The sequence below is a fragment of the Ovis aries genome, chromosome 3 (genome assembly GCF_016772045.2).
Source record: "Ovis aries strain OAR_USU_Benz2616 breed Rambouillet chromosome 3, ARS-UI_Ramb_v3.0, whole genome shotgun sequence".
NCBI classification, from domain to species: Eukaryota; Metazoa; Chordata; class Mammalia; order Artiodactyla; family Bovidae; genus Ovis; species Ovis aries.
Window position 1 is genome coordinate 32,731,199 of NC_056056.1, and position 19,592 is coordinate 32,750,790.

Below are 19,592 nucleotides of genomic sequence, written 5' to 3' on the forward strand. Positions count from 1 at the left end.
GCGCCCCAGCAGGTGGGCTGCAGCATGCATTTTGTCCCCAGCTTGAAGGCATACACGGCCCCTCATCCTAAGGCACTCTACTGGATTCTGGGCTGGGAAGGCAGGTTTCTGGGCTTCATGCATGCACATGTGTGTGTGTGTGTCCATACCAGGACCCACACAGGTGGGGCAGAAGACCGGGCTCTCATCCGGACTCACCACTGATTAGCTGGGCCCAGCTTCCTCGTCTACAAACCAGGACCATCTGTCCTTGCCCCATTTGTTTCAAGGGCTGTCCTCAAGGACCAAATGAATGGAAATTACCCAGAAAACAGAAACTGGCTCTAAGAATGAGCAAGCCTCAGAAGGAGCCAAGCACACACGGTGGGAAGAGTAGGCAGGAACAGGTCTCGGAACTGCAGCTGATCGCGGTCCCCAGAGCTGCCCTCCTCAGAGGGCTCAGGGGCCCCATGCCTGGTGTCAGGTGTCCCCCTGGTTCCAGAAAGACCAACTGTGCCCCATGAACACACCCTGCTACTTCCAGCTACCACCTAGCACCACCACCCCTCACTCCCACTTAGGAAAAGGAGAGCAGACAGAGGACACTGCGGGGACCAGCCCGGGCCTGCCAGCTGGGACGCCCCAGGAAGGCCGTGGCTGGCACGGCTTCCCTGCCAGGGTGGAGGCGGGGCCTGCCATCCCTGGGGATTCTAGTGGCTCTGCCGACAGGTGGACATGGCTTGGTGAGGTCCTCAGCTAGCCAGTCAGGACTCCGCTGGGACTCCCACTAGTCTGCAGGGATCTCTTCTAACTGGCTTGGGCCCATCCTAGAGTTCAGCAGAAGGGTGAACAGGTCACTCCTCTTGGGGCCCTAAAAACAAGGACATCACTGGCTCTAGGGCCAGAAGTGACGCCTACTCAGAGCCAGGGTGGGGTGGGGGCAGGAAACCAGTGTCTCCACCGTGGCTGGTGCCACCCTGAGCTCACCGCACCCCATGCCCCGCGGTGAGCCGGCTGTGTGTGAGGCAGGGGGAGTCCTCACCAGGCCTCCCATCTACAGAGCTCCTTGAACTTGTCTTTGGCCTCCCCAAAGCTACTAACCCCTCGGGCAAACAGAGGCCACTAAACCAGGTAAAATGACTAAGGACACACAGCTAATTAAGAGGCCGATTCAGAAAGGAAGCCAGGTTTGGGGCCCCTGCCAGCCCAACCCCTAACAATCACACAGACCTGGGGTCTGAAGTTCAGCTCAAACACCGCGGAGGGGTGGGGGTGGGGGCTTAGAGACCAGCTCCTGGAGCCTGACCTGCAGTATTTAACCACTTCACGCCTCAGTTTGCTTATCACAAAAGAAGGAGACTCCTTCCTCCCTACAGCCCCATATGGAGATGAGTAATGCGGTCCAGCGCCCAGCACTAACCCCCATCCCCGTACAGCCAGCCGCTCACCTTGCGCTCCTCCTCCCGCTCCAGAGCGGAGCCGCTGGTGTCCCCGGGGCCGCTGGCGGGCATTGCGGGCAGCTGGGCGGTGGGAGGCAGGCTGGGGCTGCACGGGGCTGGGGGGCTGCTGGGCTTTGGGGAAGGAATTATCGTGGTCTTGGTAAGCAAGAGTTACAACTTAGACATAGATCCAGGTGCGGAGCGGAAACCCTGGGGAACCGCGGCCTCAGGCTGCCGGTGGGGTTGGGCTTCCAGTGACTCCACCTGTGGAAGAAGAAAAGAGAAGAGGGGTCAGCAGGGCAGGCACTCCCCCCAACCCAGGCCCTTCCACTTGACCCCTAGTCCCTCCCGGAGCCAGCCCCTCAGCTTCAGGGCACCCCCCAACCCCCAGCCTGTGAGGCCTGCCCCTCCAACCTGACTCTTCTTCACGGGTGCTGGCTGGATCCGGCACCCTAGGGGCCAGGGTAAATCGAGGCAGCCAAGTTGGCAGCAGGGCCCTGCCTGGCTTTCCTCGGGGGGCCCACCACCTGCCTCCGAGGCAGCGATGGGACGACAGTCCCCCCCGGCTGTGGCACACTGGGGCTCACAGCTGCCTCCCGCCTCCTCCCGTGTCTTCATTCACGTCTGTTCTTTCCTTTGAAAGCTTCCCGCAGCCACCCTCCCACCCCTAACCACCCCCCTGGGAAATCCCAGAGGTCCCCAGCCTGGCTACATTCTCCTCTGATCTGTCCTCCCCGCACCCCCACCCCCACACCGCTCCCCCCACGTGGAGGAAGTGAGCGGCAGTCACAGGATGTAGTGAAATGAAAGTCACCTCACTTCAGGACGGGCGCCTGGGCCCAGAGAAAGCTGAGGTTGAACTTGGGGGCTGCGGCTGGGCTGAAGGCCTAGGTCTGCAGAGCTGTCGTGGGGACGCCCTGTGGGCGGGAGAGGCTGTGGCCGCAGCCCGGCCGAGGGAGGAGGCCAGGCCGCTCTGCCCCTCCACCCCATGGACCGGCCCCATCTGCCCTCAGAAACTAGTGGGCTCCAAGGGGCCCTGCAAAGGCACACAGCTGAATTTTAGGGGCTTTTCAGTCTCCCTGCTTCAGGTGTGGGCCTCAAGTCAGCAAACTAACAAAGCCTGGGCCCCACCCCACCACAGGCCTCAGCTGGGGGTGGGGGTGCTGTGGCTTCACCACCCCCTCTTCACTCGGAGGAGACACTGAGTTCTCCTGGGCCAAGCCCCTGCCTCCAGTGCGCCAGCCAGGACGGGGAGGGGACTGGCAGGAGGAGGAAAGTGGGAGGCAGGCTGGATAGAGGCCCACCCACACCCTTCCCCTTCCAGTTCCCGGTTCTGCTTCCCCCACTCCCCCTCCCTCCAGGGCTTCTTCTCCCATCCCCCTCCAGCCAGGGCTCCCTGGAAAACCAGGAACCGGAGAAGGCGCAGGCTTGGGTCTCCCACGGGTGCAGCCCCTCCCCAGGGATGGGCGTTGGGGGCCGGGTGGTGTGGAGGGGAAGCTGGCACTAAGAGGGACCTCCTTAGGGCTAGGACAGTAGGAGCCTCTGTAAGTTAGAACCTGGACAGGCTGAAGATGCTCCCACCCCCCCCCACCCCCACCCAAGGGGAGCCCTGAGGAAGCCGCAGGTAGTCCACAGACACCTGAGCTGAAGAACGTGTGTGTGCCGTTAGCTGCTGGCACAGTGGGTGCAGAAGCTAGAGCAGGTCCGGGTGTCCCATGCTGTGCGAAGCCCAGAATGGGCCCTCCTCTTCGGGCAGCCACGAGTATTATTACCATCTCCACGAGTGGTTACTACCGTCTATAGGAGTATCACTACCGTCTACTGTAGAATCTAAGGTTGCAGAAGGCTAGGGCTTATCTGAGCTCCAGAGTCAGAGCAGAGGCTTGAACCCAGATCACCAACTCCAGAGCTCTCAGGGCATCTCTACAAAGCTCCATCCCCCCAGCTCATACCAACCCTCAGAGACAACCCCAGGAACCCATCAGACACCGTCCGACCCAGAACTCCACAGGGCTGCCACCCATCATTAGCCAGCAAGTCCCCCTCAAACCCACTCCTTGTTTGTTAGTACAAACATCCCCCAGTCACCCATCATAATCAAAAGCTTCAAAAAGGAGGTGGAAGCCGAGAGAGGCAGAGTCTGGTTGGGAAGAACACTGATCCCAGAGTTAGCAGAGGTGGCTCTAATCCTGACTCGGGCTCCTCTTGCCCTTAGTTTCCTCATCTGTAAAAGGGAAGCATTGGGCTGATCTTCAAGAACCAGGTCTTCCAGCCCTGTCCTGCCAAGCTGCTGGAGGCCCCAAGGGCAAATGGTGTGAGCAGACTGAGGGAGAGGAGGGTCTGGGTGTCTCTGTGAGCCCCAAGGGCCTAGCATGAAGTCCATGCAGACCTGGGCACCAAGTACATTAGGGACAGAGAACCCTCTCTAGGAAATTTGTTTCAATGCTGCCCTGAGAGCTAGAAATGTCCAGGGGTTTCTGTTAGAAAAAGCACTGGTGACAAGAGGAAGGAAGCAAGAGGGGAAAAGCAGAACATCACAGGGTGTTGACCCTGAGGGCAGACACCCCGGAAAGGAAATGCTCGTCCCCCTCACCCTCCCCTGCTCACCCGCCTGAGCTGCACACTCTGTCCACACAGCAAACACAGCTGACCTGGGTCAGCCTTTTGGCTCCTTTGCATAACTCGATGGAACAGCCTTGTCAGTAAGTGTCCCTCCGAGTCAGCCAGCATCATTGAAAATCACCCAGCACAGGGCCGGGCAGGCCAGGCACTGCAGAGCTCTGGGGCCCACTGGGGCGGCCAAGGTCCAGGCCTGGACACGGCGCTGCCCGCCTGTCCTTAGAAGCTTCCTTCTTCTCCCAAGCAGCCTTGCTGAGGGGAGGGACCTGCTCCTCAGCCCACGGTCCCAATGCAGCAGCATGTGTCCATCATGACATGACCACCCTGCTGCTCCTGGCTCCCAAGAACCCTCCTCACCAGTGCCAAGGCTGCACCACCAAACCACCACCACCAGAGACCCTTGCCAAGAACCCTCCCACCAAGATTCGTTGCTGTTGCTTAATTGCTGAGTGGTGTCTGACTCTTTTGGGACCCCGTGGACTGTGGCCTGACGGGCTCCTCTGTCCATGCGATTTCCCAGGCAAGAATCCTGGAGTCGGTTGCTGTTTCCTTCTCCAGGGGATCCTCCCAATCCAGGGATCGAACTGGCATCTCCTGCCTTGGCAGGCAGCTTCTTTACCACCGAGCTGCCAGGGAAGGCCCACTACCGTGATAGGCAGCTTTTATTTTCTCCTTTATACTGCTAAAGTTAAGAGTGACCATGAATAATGTTTACAAGAGCTTTTCAACAATTGCTTTGAGGAATCCTACAGGAAAGTATCTTGGTATCACAGCTGACATGGTCACCGTCATCACTGCTCCAGCTACAAAACTGTTACGGAAAAAGATTGGGATTCTGAATACACACACCCAACTGCCCAAATGTGTGATCTTCTAAATCCAATATGGGAGAAAGATTGTTTAAGACACAAATTCACAAGACTGGGCTGAACAGAGAGGAGACACCACCAACAGAATGTGGGGGTCTGGAAAGCAGACTTGTGGCAGGCAAATTTCAGATAGCACATGACAAGTGATTTATGACAGAGTCCTTTAAAGACACTTGCGATGACAGCACCACGGATCATCCGTGGGACCAGGGGTGAAGAGAAGGTATGTGTGGAAAAGATCAAATGAAAGAAGTTAAAATCTAGATACACTTCCACCCTAAAGTCTGAAGGTTTTCTCTCTGGAGAGCACCAGACAGAAGGTCTTTGCATACAGCTGAGAGCAAGAATAATAAATCAAAACCAAGGAGATGACGACTTCCCTGGTGATCCAGTGGCTAAGACTCCCAGTGCAGGGGGCCTGGCTTCTATCCCTGGTCAGGGAAGGAGATCCCACAAGCTGCACTAAGAGTTCACAAGCTACAATTAAAGGTCCTGCATGCAGCAACAAAGATCAAACATCCCAAGTGCTGCAACTAAGACCTGGTGCTGTCAAATAAATGCAAAAACACAAACCCAAGGAGATGAAGGGTATTTTCAATGCTGATGTTGAATACCTCAGGCTAGTCGCTCACTGGGTTCCTAGAATACCAGGAGCCAGACCCCTACCTTCTCTTCAGCAGAATCTTATCAGTGCAAGAAGAAAGGTCTAAGAATACAGATACCGGCAACCAGAACCCAAATGGTTTCCAAGTGGCTTGTTTACATCAGCCAACGTGGATCTGCAAATGAACCAGCTTCTAATCTGTATTTCAGTCCCCTGTTATTAATCCTGCAAGGACAACCAAGGACCACTAGCTACCCGAGGGAAGCCTCCTAACTTGGAGTGCTGTCACAACCGTGCTCCCTACCCCCCAGGGCCGTCTTTTTAACCAGACAGAACTACAGGTGTGACTAGCTGTTCTTACTCTATGGTCTGGATTCAGGAGCTGAATGGATTTGGATTAAAATGGAGATCCGTCGTGGGCAATGTGCTCCAAACAGGGGAGTAAACCGAGCAAGAAGACATGAGCTCCAGAAAACAGGAATTCCAGCCAGAAGGAAAGTGAAGGGAATGCCAAGGAAGACCCCAGAAAGAAGTCAGTGAAGAGCAGCTACGCTGTGCCGTAAGTTCTGAGAGCAGATAACTCAAAAAATGGAACTGAAACATAATACTTGCTGTGACTGCCCTTGTGGAAAGCCATACAGATAGCTATTAGCAGGTGCGGCAGGTATGGGCAAAAGGTATAAAGAAAAGAAAGCTCATAAAGAGGCAAGGAGGAAAAAAGGAAACTATGGTAGTACAGTATAAAGCTCAGCTGTGAATAGTTGTATTAGTTGATTTAACAAGTGTGTGTGTGTATACATAAAACATACAAATGAGTGCATGTTTGCATGCGTGCATGTGGATGTACACATATTACATGGTGTATTCATTTCCTATTGCTCCTGTTGCAAATTACCAGAAAGTTAACGGCTTAAAAAAACACAAATTTGTTTCCTGAAGTTCTGGAAGTCAGAAGTCTAAACAAAGTCCAAAATGGTTCTTGTCACTGGGCTGAAATCAAGGTGCTGGCAGGCAGTATTCTTTCCTGGAGGCCCTGGGGAGAATCCATTTTCTTGACTTTTTCAGCTTTGGGAGGCAGCTCACATTCCTTGGCTCCTGGCCCCCTTCCATCCTCAAAGTCAGTGATGGCTGATCTTTCTCCCATCGCACTACTCTGACCTGCCTGCCTCTGCCTCTCATGTTCAAAGACCCTGATGGTGACACTGGGCCCACCAAGGTGATCCAGGATGAATCTCCCCAGCTCAAGATCCTTTGCTTAATCACTTCTGCAAAGGCTCTTTTGCCACACGAGGTGACACGTGTACACGAGGTTCAGATGTGGATGTGGCCACATCCTAATCCCCTGAATTTTTGTGGAGCCATTACCTGCCTGCTACACACATACATATATTATTTTATGCATAAGACATTTTTGATAGAACCCTGGTAAGGTACTATTAATAGTCTGCCTACCGTGAGAGCTGTTTAGGAGGATGGCAGGGTAGAAAGCCATGGCTGGCCATATAAGAGAGTTAAGTTCTTATTTACTACATAGGAAATCAATGGAAAAGGTCTACAATGGAAGAGTCGAAAATACGCATATTACTCAGATCCACGAGCTGTAAAATTGCTAGAAGAAACAGCTAAAAGTGGTTGCCTCTGAGAAGGTGGAAGTAGGCGAGGAAAAAGTGCATTTTTGTGAAGAGATGTTAGTCCTGTCTGACTTCTTAAATTATACACATGTACCACTGTGAAGAAAATAACGAGTAATTTTTGAAAAGAGAGAATGGGTTTGGGAACGAGGACTTACATCACAGCTGCAGCCATCAGGTGGGCTTGGCCTCCATCCTCCTCCGTAAGAGTGCAGCTAAGTCCCTCTACCTCTATTACTCTATGAAACTATCACGTCCCACGGAATAACCATCATCAGCTCCTCACACCCACACAGAGTTCCATCATCAGCTCTAAAAGTGGTACCTCCCTCCTCGCCCCACCACCACACCCCTCACGAAATGTTTAATTCTCCCAGCATCATTTCCACCAAACCCTGCCCATGCATGGCACAGCTCACCTCCCTTACATTCCTCCCAAACTGCATCTCCATGTGCCATGGCTGCCCACATCCCTAACCATGACGCCGCTTGCTCATCAGTCCATCTCAGACCCAAGGCCCACAACTCAACCGTCTCCTGCCCACACCCTCCTGCTGTTCAGCTCCCGCCTCTGCCACCACACTGTCCCCAGTGCCATCCCTACCCTCTTCACCAACCCCAATGCCATCAGCACCCCCGGGCCATTCACCCGAAAGTCTCGCCTCCAAGCCTTCTCCAACCAGCACCCACTAGACCGTCACCCAAGTCTCACCTCAACAAGGGCCAGCATGGAATTATCCTCTTCCAGAAACAAAACCATAACAGCCCACAAACCCAAATTCTCCATCAAAAATGATCCTAACATGATCACCATAAAGACAGACCACCCTGCACCATCTCGAATCCTGTATGTGAACTGCAGACAAATATCTAACCATCTTGGCACCAGGTTCCTTCTTCACCCCTCAAGCTGGTAGTCCACTCTTCTTGTAGTTGACTTCACTGGTTTGGGTCTATCTGGTTCCTTTCCTCTCCTTCCCAGGGGGTTTTGTGGTGTTTGCACTGACCCCACCCCCAACCCTAGTCACAGAGTAAGCATGTGACCCGGCAGGGCCAACCAGAGGCCCCCCAGGAGCGTTTTAGTGCAGTGGAAAGATACTAACAATGATAGGATGTGAGTCAGGGGCTGCTGGCTGTGTTGGAGAAAGCCTGCCTGAGGGATGGAGATAGAGGGCTGGAACGCTGAAGTCACTGTCTGGGGGCCCCTGGATCCAGCTGTACCTGAAGGCTGGTCATCTCTGAACCTCCCCTGAGTAATGTGAGACTTTCACTACTTTGGTGTGAGTGAGTCTGTGCCTTGTGGCTGACGGCCATACGCTGACTCATACACTAATCTCAACCTCCTAAAGTCTTACCTGGAAGGCCTGACTGCATGGGTTCAAATTCTGGCTTAACTAGCAACAACTTTGCAACTTGAGGCATACCTGTACCTCAGTTTTCTCAGCTGTAAAATGGGGAAAATGACACTTGCCACTTCACAGGCCTGTTGTGAGAATTAAAATGAGATGTATTAAAAATGGTTAACAGGGAATTCCCTGATATCCAGTGGTTAGGACTCTGTATTGCCACTACAGGGGGCCCAGGTTCCATTCCCTGGTCAGGGAACTAAGATCCAGCAAGCTGGGTGGTATGGCCAAAAAAGAAGAATGGACGAAATAACATTAAAATTATTACTAAAAAAAAAAAAAAACAAAACAACGCTAACTAGAGTGCCTGACACAAAGAAAATACTCAATAAATTTTAACAATTATTGGTCCCTGACTAACCAAGCCCACAGTTTTCTCTCTCCTTTGTTGACATCCCTGGAGTGCCTGTGAGTGTACTTCACTTAGACAGGAGCTCATACTGATTACGATTCTTACAACGCACCAGGCCCTGTGGAAAGAGCTTTACAGTTTCAACATCCTGTTCATTTTTATACCTCACTCCAACCCTCTGAAGTGCAGACCATTTTTATCCCCATTTCCTAGATGAGAAGAATGAGGTAGGAGAGGTTAGCAAAGCTGCCTGAGGTCACACAGTACGTGGGTGGTAGGGGAGCCAGCTATCAATACAGATGCAGGCTTGTCGCCCTCTGAGGCTCCCAGTTTTTCACTCCATCAGGATCTCTTACAATTAGCAAATGCACTGTAGACTTCTAACTGCACTGTTAAATTTTGTTGCTTAGTAACTCAATCAGTTCTGACTCTTTTGCGACTCCATGGACTATAGGTAGCCCACCAGGATCCTCTGTCCAGGGGATTTTCCAGGCAAGAATATTGGAATGGGTCACCATTTCCTCTTCCAGGGGATCTTCCCGACCCAGGGATTGAACCCTGCGGTCCTGCATTGGCAGGTGGATTCTTTACCACTGAGCCATGTTTTAACTTAGTGAAACTGAAAGTCGCTCAGTCGTGTCTGACTCTTTGCGACCCTATGGGCTATACAGTGCAGGTCAGAATACTGAAGCGGGTAGCCTTATCCCTTCTCCAGGGGATCTTCCCAACCCAGGGATCGAACCCTGGTCTCCTGCATTGGCAGGTGGATTCTTTACCACTGAGCCATGTTTTAACTTTGGGCAGGAACTCATCAGAAAACAAAGTTTCCAGGTCGTCTCTCTTTCCTGGTGAGGCTGGTCGGCAGTGGGCAGGGGGAGGGGTGGTAACAGGCCATGCGACCTTCTAATCATGGTGCTCAGTGCCCTGCCCAATGCGGGAGCCATTCGCTCATGTAGTCATCCCTCTATTTGCTGAGCACCTACTGTGTCGGGCACTGTGCTACGGGACATGCACTGCCTCCATCTCATCCTCAGAACCATCCTATGAAGTGTATGAAGTTGTTTCTACTATTCCCATTTTACAGAAGGATAAGCTGAGGCCTGGAGAGGTTAATTACCTCTCCAGAGTACTTCAGGGAGAAAGTCCCCAGGCAGGATTCGCAGGATTCTGAATTTGGGTTCATCTAACTCAGGAGTCCTTGCAAACATGGCAACGAATGTGAGTAGCACGGCCCCCAGCTTGAGCTGTCTGTGCCCCTTGAGCCTGCTGATAACAGGCTCAAGGCTGAATTTCCCACTTGAGCTTAGGAGGAGGTGCAAACGCGTCCTGTGGGTGACAGAAGACAGGAGAGTATCGTGCGCCCCACACCAGCCAATCATCCGCCAGGGTGGTGATAAACTTGGTAGGCTGGGGGCAGCAGAAAGCTAAAGGGAGGCGGCATGGCCTCCCAGACGGAGATGTTTATCTGCCACGTCTTCCCCCTCCCCGCCACAGCCTCTCTTGGTCACAAGACTGGGGCTGGATAAGGGGGCGGGGGAGGCCCCAGTGCCACTTTCTGATTGCTCATTCTCTCTCAACACGAGGGAGAGGATTGTCATCACACCATCATTCTGACTTCCAGAAACGTCATTCCCACCCAAACCACCAGCGGCCCATAGAGCGCCAAAAGCCACTGGCAGCAGGTCAGCAATCCTGCCATGCTGTCCCCCACTTCAAAGCCCATCTGCCGGCTCTGGAGTCACGGCAAGATGGCTTGTGGCTGTCACACCACCCTCGAGGCTGGGGCACCACCAGCATGAGCGTTTAAATCACACCCAGTGCTGCCATTATGGTGGCCACATGGGCAGAGATGAGTTGAATCGGAGTCCTCTGCTCATACTTTACGGTTACCATGACACAGCCCGAAAAGCAGGGCGGGGGGAAATGGTTTTTACTCAAAATAGACACTGGTAAGGAGCTGGAGTTGTTCTTAGGAGCCAAAATGAGCCGATACAGAGTTCCATACAGGAGCACGCACTTCCGAACATGGTGACTCAGGAGGAATCCTGTCTTAGGGGGTTGGGGATGTGTGCGCAGCGATGGGCCACACATCTGGGAGTCGATGGGCGTCCCACGTCTGAGAGGCAGGTCACAGAGTCCAGGTTGAAAGCTCCCATGAGGCCCTGGTGGGGCCTGCTGTCTGGAAAGCCACAAGCCTGGATCTGACTCTGTCCCCACCCTTCCCTGCCCCGAAGTGACCCACGGTCCACACCTGTGTGATTTTCCGCTTTTCCAGCCTTCAGAGTTCACAACTGCCAGCTCTAGAGGCTCTTCACTTACTCTCCCCGTGATCCCTGCATCTGGCCCCCACTTCACCCCTGTATCTCTGAAAGGGTCCAGGGGCACTGAGTGTTGCCCCCCAAGAGGATACTGCAGTGACTGCACTGGAACACAAGTCACTGACTTTTGGGGGAGCCCCTTATACTGCTGAATCAACAGACAAGAAAGAGTTAACTTCGTGGGCTGGAGTGACTAATCCCAGTTACCAAGGAGAAATCGGGTTGCTGGACACAATAGAAGCCAGGAAGATAACCTCTGGAACTAGCGGATTCTCTCAGGTACCTCTTAGAATTTCCATAACCAAAAGTAAGGGTTAATGAAAAACTACAGGAACCAAAAACAACAACAACAAAAAATGGGGGGGTGGGGGGAGTGCCAAGGAAAACCGGGACCAAGGATTCAGATCCTTCAAGAATCAAGGCTTTTGGGTCACTCCACCAGGTAAAAGCTGGCCCTGCTGAGGTCCCAGCAGAGTGCAGAGAACTTACAGGATGAGAAACGGGAGAAGGAAGCCAGATAGCAAATGCGGTCTTGTGAACAAACTCAAAAATGAGAACTCTGGCAGTCTTTGCATGCTTTCTATTTACTTGGTAGAGACGTGTGTTTGTTTGTACATGGTAACTAGTTTCTTTTTTTTCCAGCCATCTTCTTATTATTTTATACACAAGTTGTTGGAAGTTAATTTAGTTTATTTCGTTAATTCAGTTGCGAATTACAGTCTAGTCTTTAGGTAACAGAATATTCAGGGAGACTGTGATTGAATATGAGGCATTATTCATGTGGACAGTGATTGAGACAATTAGTGCTGGCACTCCCTGTTTGGAAGACAGGGTGAGAACAGGATGCGGGAGAGCTGCTTTGATAGGTAGAAATACAACTATTCTGTTGTTATAGGGGAGTCACATGGGTGTAAAAAGGAAGCCACTGGAAGCTGTGCAGCTGAAGCAGCAGACTGTGCCAGCGACTTGATTCACCCTTCATTGCCTGCTCTGTGAAGATGCAGCAAGGCCCTTTAAATATGTCCCCAGCTAGCAGACTAGCTGGCCTGACATCAAACCCCCTTAGTAGAGGGCACTGCAGAGACACAGGAGGAGGAGGTGCTTTCTCTCCTAGAGCCAGAGTGCTCTCTTGGAGGATTCCTGCACTGTATACAACTTCTCGAGCAACCAGATCCTATTGCCCCGTGCCTTTCCTAGTGCTCAGTCCTGTCCCATCACAGCTTCTCCAGTGCCCAGCTCCAGTAGCCAGGGCACTTCTCCAGCACTTGGCTGTAGCAGTGTTTCACAGTCAAGAACAGCCAGCAGCTCCACTCAGTTCTCCTTTGGGGTAGTTTAGCAGCACTGTGCCTCTAGCAAGATAATTCCTCATGAACAACTTTCCGTGGGACCCAAAAGGATAGATTTCCATTGAGTTCTGGGAATGGGCAGCAGGGTAGGGGGGAGGGTGGGGGGTACAGGCAGCACAAATTTCCAGCGAGTAGTGCCAACATGGCACCATGGTGACTTTTCCGCCATCCAGGGAGCCAGGGCCATGCCCTTTCCATCACGGTCAGGCTCTCAACCCTAGGGCTGTACCTTGGGCACTCTGTGGCCAGCTTAGGGGTAGTGGCTGTTCTCATTAATGCTACTTCTGTATCCTTTGCAGTTCTCTTTACTTCTTACTGGTCAATCTTTCGATATTCCAATCCCGTTACGGTTAATAAGTCTTTATATTAAAACTTTCCTGTTCAAATCACTATGTGGTTTCTGTCTCCTGAATTGACCCTGACAGATATAGTCACCCACGGCCTCAAAGGGCCTTTTTTCCGTCCTTGGCATCTTTGAGCTCAATTCAGCCTGCCTGCCAGCTAGTCATTCTCGGCTTCAAGCACTCACTCGGCAATCATTTATTGAGTGTCATTGCCAAGCTGGGCCCTGGGTGAACAGGAGACCTCCGCTTCTGCAAGTTCATAAGCAAGGGGACTCTCTGGCTCTCTCTCCGGACTTGGCTCTATGCTCTTGGCCCTCAGGCCCCTCTGCTCCATCTCCTGAGCTGGCTGGGGTCTTGCTCCCACTACTGCATAGCAGGCACCCCCTCAGGTCACACTCGGCTCCAGCTGTACTCGAAATTCTCTGCTGAGATCCCTGGCCTTCAGTGAGCACAGACCTCCTACTGCAAGGCCTCCATCTTTATTCTCTGGACACCCCACCTGGATGACTTGCAGTTACCTAAGATCCTACTCTTCTAGAACCAGAGGCTTCATGTTTCCTCTGGCTCCACTCTCTGTGTGGAAGTGGCAGTACCTTATCCTCAGCTGTCAAAACCCCAAACCTGCCCCAGGGAAAACTGAGGTCCTGCCTCCTCCTTCCATCCCCGCACTGCACCAGGCACCTGACTCTCGGGCGCCTGTTCCCATCCCTGTCCTCCTGGCCCCCAGGAACCACAGGTCTAGACCTTGGCAGTTATCTTGGAACGCCGCCTGCGATGTCTCTCCCTCCCGCCCCAGCCTCTCAGCAAAGATTCTCCACACATGGCTTCCTCAATCAAAACCTATGATGCCTGATAAAAATGTTCTGAAATTGATTGTGGTGATGGTTGCCCAACTCTGTGAATGTACTAAAAACCATCGAATCGCACACTTTAAACAGGTGAACTATATGGTATGTGAATTATATTCTGACAAAGCTGTTCTTTTTAAAAAACCCTCTGATGCCAGTGATTTTCACATACCATAAAACCTAAACTCGGGTCTGGTCTACACTGCTGGCTCACCAAGTTTGACCTCAGCCTATCACTCTGACCTGGCCCCCACCTTGCCTAGTGGACTCCATCATTCCAGGCCCCGGGCTCACATCCCCTGTTTCCACACACTTGTGTCAACACTCACATTGTTCTCTCCTCCAAGGGGGGTGGTGGGGCGGGCTCCTCCCAGAGAGCCCCCTCAGGCCCCCTTTCCTCCATCCCTCAGCACCCCCACCCCCTATCGCCTCTCCTTGACCATCCACCCAGGGGTCTTTAATCAGGTTGTCATGTGGTCATTTAGCGACTCACATGTGGACGGATGTGCGTGTTTTCCTAAACACATGAGGTCAGAGTCCTTCCCTGCACCCTGCGCTTCTGCCACCCACCCCTCCCATCCTCCCTGGTCCAGGCGACCCTTGATGCCAAGGCAGCTGCAACATCCCACACAGTGCTGCGGTGCCTAGAGCGACCCCCCGCAACCTCCACTCTAGGGGTCGCTTGGCAGAGCTCCCCAAGGCACTGTGCCAAGAAGACTCCTGCTCCACCTGCCCTAGGCCAGGGCGTACACCTGCTGCAGGGCCCCACCAGCCTCCAGATGTCCAGGGAATACGGGGTTGGGAGGCGCCTGGGTCAGTGTGTCTGTGAACCATGGGAAGTAGGGGGAGCTGGCCTCCCTGTACTCAGGCCCTTAGAGGCTGGTCCCCTGCTTGCCTGTGACCATTCTCTCCCCACACCACCCATGTGATAGATGCTTGCCCGCCCACACTTTGTCACACTCCTCCCAGGCCCAAACCAGGAGGTCCCCCAGAGGGCCTTCACGGTCTAGGAGCCGCTGCTGGGGCACGGCCCCTTCCCACCCAGGGCAGGCGGGAAAGAGTCTGCGGCTGTCAGAACCACCCACTGCTCCCTTGTTTCCTTTCTCCTACCCTCTGCCCCAACCCAAACCAACCACTTGAAGAGGGGCGGGGGTGGGGAGCCGGGGGGAGGACGATCCCGGGCGACACAGCCGCCCCTGGTGCAGCTCAGCCCTAAGAGGGCTCAGCCAGAACCCACCTCAAACTTCTGCCATGGCAGACACGGGCCTCACTTTAGCAACCTGTAGGGTGGGGTGAATAAGAGTCCCTGACTCCTGAGTCTGTTTTAAGATATGAGAGAATCTGAATCAAATGTTCAACATGATACCTGGAGCAAGGTAGGCACTTAATAAATATTCATTTTAAAAAATGTTATTAATTAGGGAGTAAGGCCGGTGAGGTGTCCTTAGGAAACCTAGACTCCTACTTCACACCATGCCCAAGAATGGCTCCTGCACAGCTGCTGTGGCCTGACCCAGAGTCCTCTCTCCCAGCTAATGCTGCGAGGCTTCCCCTAATCCCCAACTGCAAAGGCCTTTGCAACCAGAATAAATAACATCTTTACCAGCACCCTTAACCTGCCACCGTCACCTGAGGTGTCACAGGCACACACTGAGACACAGACTCACACACAGGCACACGCAGAAAGACACGGTATGCGCGCTCGTGAGCACACGCGCACAACAGACACACACACACACACACACACACACACACACACACACACACACACACACACACACACACACACACACACACACACAGAGGCTCCGGGAACCTGGAGCAGGAGGATTCCCAGCGAGGCCTCCCCACACATGCATCACACATTTCACCTAAAGTGCGGGCCAAAGAGGCATTTGGAAACCAGCTTGGGAACCTCATAACCATTCATAACATTGTTCTGAGAGAAAATACAAAACATGGCCCTATAAACAAACATTTGCAATAGAATTCCTCCAAGAGCTAGGAATTGCCTGTGCTAGAAAACTAACAGAGCAAGAAGAGGGAAACCACATAAACTTAGTTTGCCTCTGCAAAATTAATACCAATTACAAAAACGTTTATGTGAACTGCTTACCATTTACACCTAATTGCCAGGCAGCACAATTATGCATGCTATTAAGGGTATGCTGGATTAACTATGCTGTACGCTTCATGTGATGACACCGCCACACCCTCGGTCCATACAAGCCCCGCTCCCCCTGTGATGGGGAAGCAAGAGCAGGTCTGTACTAGCCACAGAAACACTGGTTTCCACCCTCGAATTGACAGTGGTCCCCACCCACCCCATCCCCAGCCAGAGACAGCCTGACTGGCCTTCTTGCCAACGTCACCACCACAGGAGCCCCCACTGAGAACCCACCTTCCCCCACCCCTGCCAGAGCCTCCTCTGCAAGGCACAGATGCTTCAAAACTCTCCCCGTGGGCGTGGCTGCATGTTACAGGCCACCACGTGTGCCCAATGGCCACCACGTGTGCCTGCTTCCTGGGAAGCTGGCCTCACTGTCCAGGCCAAGGTCACCCCGAAGTCATCTCCCAGAGAGATGGACCAAGGCCCTACAGCCCTTTTCCAGGCACAGGAAGCCAGGTCCTGGGCAAGTTCCCAACCTGTGGTCCACCCAGGACCCAAGCAGGTGAGAGCCTCTCCTACCTTCGCCTTCTGTTCTCCACACAGCCAGGAGCCACTCTGCACAGACCTCCACCTCCCCTCCACTAAGAAGAGAAAAGGAGCTGAGCCCCCTCCCCTAATTCCCACTGAGCTCGACAGATGCTCTTCAGATACACTGGGGTGACCCAGGTTTGTGGAAGAAGGGAGTCAATGGGACACGATTAAGCGGAACTTCCCAGGAACCTGGAACTCAAAACCCACTGGGGGCTGGGCCTCTGGGGAGGTGAACAGCAAGAGGAGGCTCAGCCTGTGAGACAGGGAAAGAGGGGCTGTGTCTCCTGAGCGCCAGACAGGGGCCAGGCACGGCTGAACTGCGATCCTCATTCACCTGCGAGGCCAACTGCAGGAGCATTCTTTTAAAAGATACGTGAAACAAAACGTGCAGGTTGAGTGCAAGAAGCAGGGCTCTTGAAACAAACAACACAAGCCTGGAAGGTGGTTTCCACTTTGCAGACGGCAAAACTGAGGCTAAGGGCACTTAAGTGATCTACCTGAGAGGGATGCGGTTAGGAGGCAGCAAGGCCGAGGTGAAATCACTGCCTGTCCAGCGCCAAGCCTGGTGGCCCTGGCGCAACGCCATGCCGCCTCTCGCCTCTGCCCGGGTTCAGGGATGCTGACCTGGCTCATGCCGTTTTCTAGAAACTCTTTAGAAACAGCTCTTCCTAGGATACACAGAAGACTCATATATCTATTTTAGAGAAACAGTTTTTGTTTCTTTTCTGTTTGCTTACCGACACTGCAAACAAACACAAGCACTGCAGAGACACCATCTTCCCTCCTACCTTGGCAGACCTGCCTCTGAATGGAGGGTGGATGTCAACTTTGCAATCCACGGGGTGACGACAACTCCCTCCAGGTCGTGCAGTGGGAGTTGAAGAACAGGGTCTAGGCCTTGCGGCTCATCGTTTGGGGGAGCTCCTGAGAAGCGGAAGCCCCTGCTCAAGGGCCCCAACGTCAGGATCCCCAGTACATGTGGTACAAACTCCTGGTTAAGTCACTTCCATCCTCAAAAATCTAGAAGGACGGCTACCAGTTATGGAGAAAAACACACCTGCCTTTCTAATCCATCAGCCGGACACTGCGCCTCCCTGGGCCCCCCTCCATCCAGGCCTCTCTCACCTTCCTGGCTCAGCCCAGGCTCCAGCAGCATAAAAATCCTAAGCACCACCCTCAAGTCCCAACTCCAACCGGCCTCCCATGGGAAGCACTCCTAGATCTCTCCTAGACTCCCTCCACCCGCATCCTCTTAATGGACAGCACCCCCGGCCCCGCCCACCAGGCTGGCTGAGCCAGCTCCCTCACCCTCTCCATCACCCAGCCACTCCCACCTAAATGCCTCACAGAACAGCCCTCCTCCCCCTCCTCCTCCTCCACGCCTGCGCTGCTGCTCCCCTGGACTCCTGCACCAGCCTTCTGCCTGGACAATCTGTCCCCAGCCTCAGCTGCCCAATTTCTTCTCCCTGATGCCCCTGGACCATCTTTCTGATACACAAATACGGGCACGGTACTCCAAGCCCAATGCTTATTGATGGGTAACATCCCAGCCTTCTGTCCAGCCCTGCTCAGCCCTCCTAGCCTCACATCCCATGGCTCCCATCACCCTTCACTCTTGCTGCACCAAGGGAGAACATGCCCTGGACCACTCGGCTAACTGCTGCCCACCCTTCAAGATTCAGCTCCAGCCTCACCTCCTTAAGAAACCCTTCTTGGATCTTCCCTCCCCACTTGCCTGAGATGTCCCTTCTCTGAGCTCATGGAATGCCCTGGGCACATGCCGCAGAGCTCTCTCCACCCACCTATGATGTAATGGTCACCTTGCCAGACTCTCGCCTCCGCTGCAGACACCCTGAGGACCGGCTCAGTCCTCTTTATAATTTTGTAGCCAGTGTCTGACACATAGTAGGTCTTTAGTGAATGAATAAATAAATGTTATTTGTGGATCTGAAACAAGGAGCCTCCGGAGAGAAAACTTAAGAGCTGCCAGGCCTGTCGAGTCGGGGCCCCAGTCTCTCACCATGCCATCTCAGAGTTCAGGCTACATAGAAGGTGTTGACCAAAGAAAACGCAGAGGCGACTGCCCTGCCCCACTGGGCTTCCCAGCTGAGCTGCCAGTACCAGGCAGGCCCTCAGGCCACCGCTAGTTGGGCTGGGAACCACAGGCCTGGGAGAGGATGGCAACAAGCACCACATTGTTGCTGGTAATAAAACCATTAGGAAGCAGTGCTGTGCGCCAGCTGCCAAGCCCGGCTGAGGTCTAGACCCTCCCATGCCTGTGGGCCAGGGGGCAGAGCTGGCCCTGCCAGCGAGCCCAGCAACCAGAGCAGAGGCCAGTGCCTGCTCTGGACCCAAAGAGAGCAGAGGGCAGGAAGGGAGAGGGCCCAGGGCTTGAGGAAACTGCTTGGTTCCTGGTGGGCACGGAGACTCAAGAAACTGATCGAAGTACATCAAAATTAAAGGCCCAGAGATGAGATGCCCAGGGCTGAAGATCAAGCAGCCAAATCCAGGCTTTACAGAGGAGGAGACAAAGGCCCTGCAACCCCTCAGAGGTGATGAGGACGACAGACAACACGTGCGGGGTCTTGGAAGACAAGGGAGCCTTTGAAGGGGTCATCTCACCCAGTCCCCAGATGCACCCCTGTCATGACCCAACTAAGAGAAAAGGAATGCACACCACCTGAGTACCTACTATGCGCCAGGCACAGTGCTGATGTCATCACACAATATTTCATTATATTCGAGCAATACCAGTAAGAGGCAGATGCTCCTCTTATCCTTGATTCACAGATGAAGCACCCAGCTCAGAGACCTTTAGGTCTCTCAGTTACCGTAGGAGTAGCAGGGCTGAGATGCAAATCAAGGTCTGCCCGCCCTCTGGTCACTTCTGTGCCCTGCACATCTGTCTCCTGGCAACCTGGGACAAGGGGCGGTCTGCAGAGGGACAGGTTTGCTCCCATGCTGATGCTAATGGTCCTTTTATTTATCTTCCAGCCTCACTCCAGAGGCGGGGTGGGGCGGGGCTGGAGAAGTCCACATACCCTTTTTCCAGTCTTCAAAAAGGGGGCAAAGCAAGCTCCAAGTTGGCACCCATGGCCCGGGGCTGGGAGACCCGATTGTGGAAGGGGGAGGTGGG

At 53.6% G+C, this 19,592-nt stretch overlaps 1 protein-coding gene across 11 annotated transcripts in view; it reads right to left on the reverse strand.

Annotated features, from left to right (window-relative positions):
* The window catches only part of DNMT3A (DNA methyltransferase 3 alpha), a 104,508-nt gene that overhangs the window by 76,361 nt on the left and 8,555 nt on the right, over positions 1-19,592 (reverse strand). For 7 of the 11 annotated variants that reach the window (XR_006059125.1, XR_003588659.2, XR_006059124.1 and 4 more), the window contains exon 2: positions 1,428-1,682. Coding sequence is in view for 6 of the 11 variants with exons in the window: in XM_027966565.2 (XP_027822366.1) it covers positions 1,428-1,490 (63 nt within the window). In the remaining 5 variants the exon portion in view is untranslated. Of the gene's footprint in view, positions 1-1,427; positions 1,683-1,832; positions 2,045-2,232; positions 2,632-3,057; positions 4,001-7,299; positions 10,172-19,592 lie in introns of those variants that run through there. The other 4 variants (XM_027966564.3, XM_027966566.2, XM_042245881.2 and 1 more) reach the window with 4 other exon arrangements.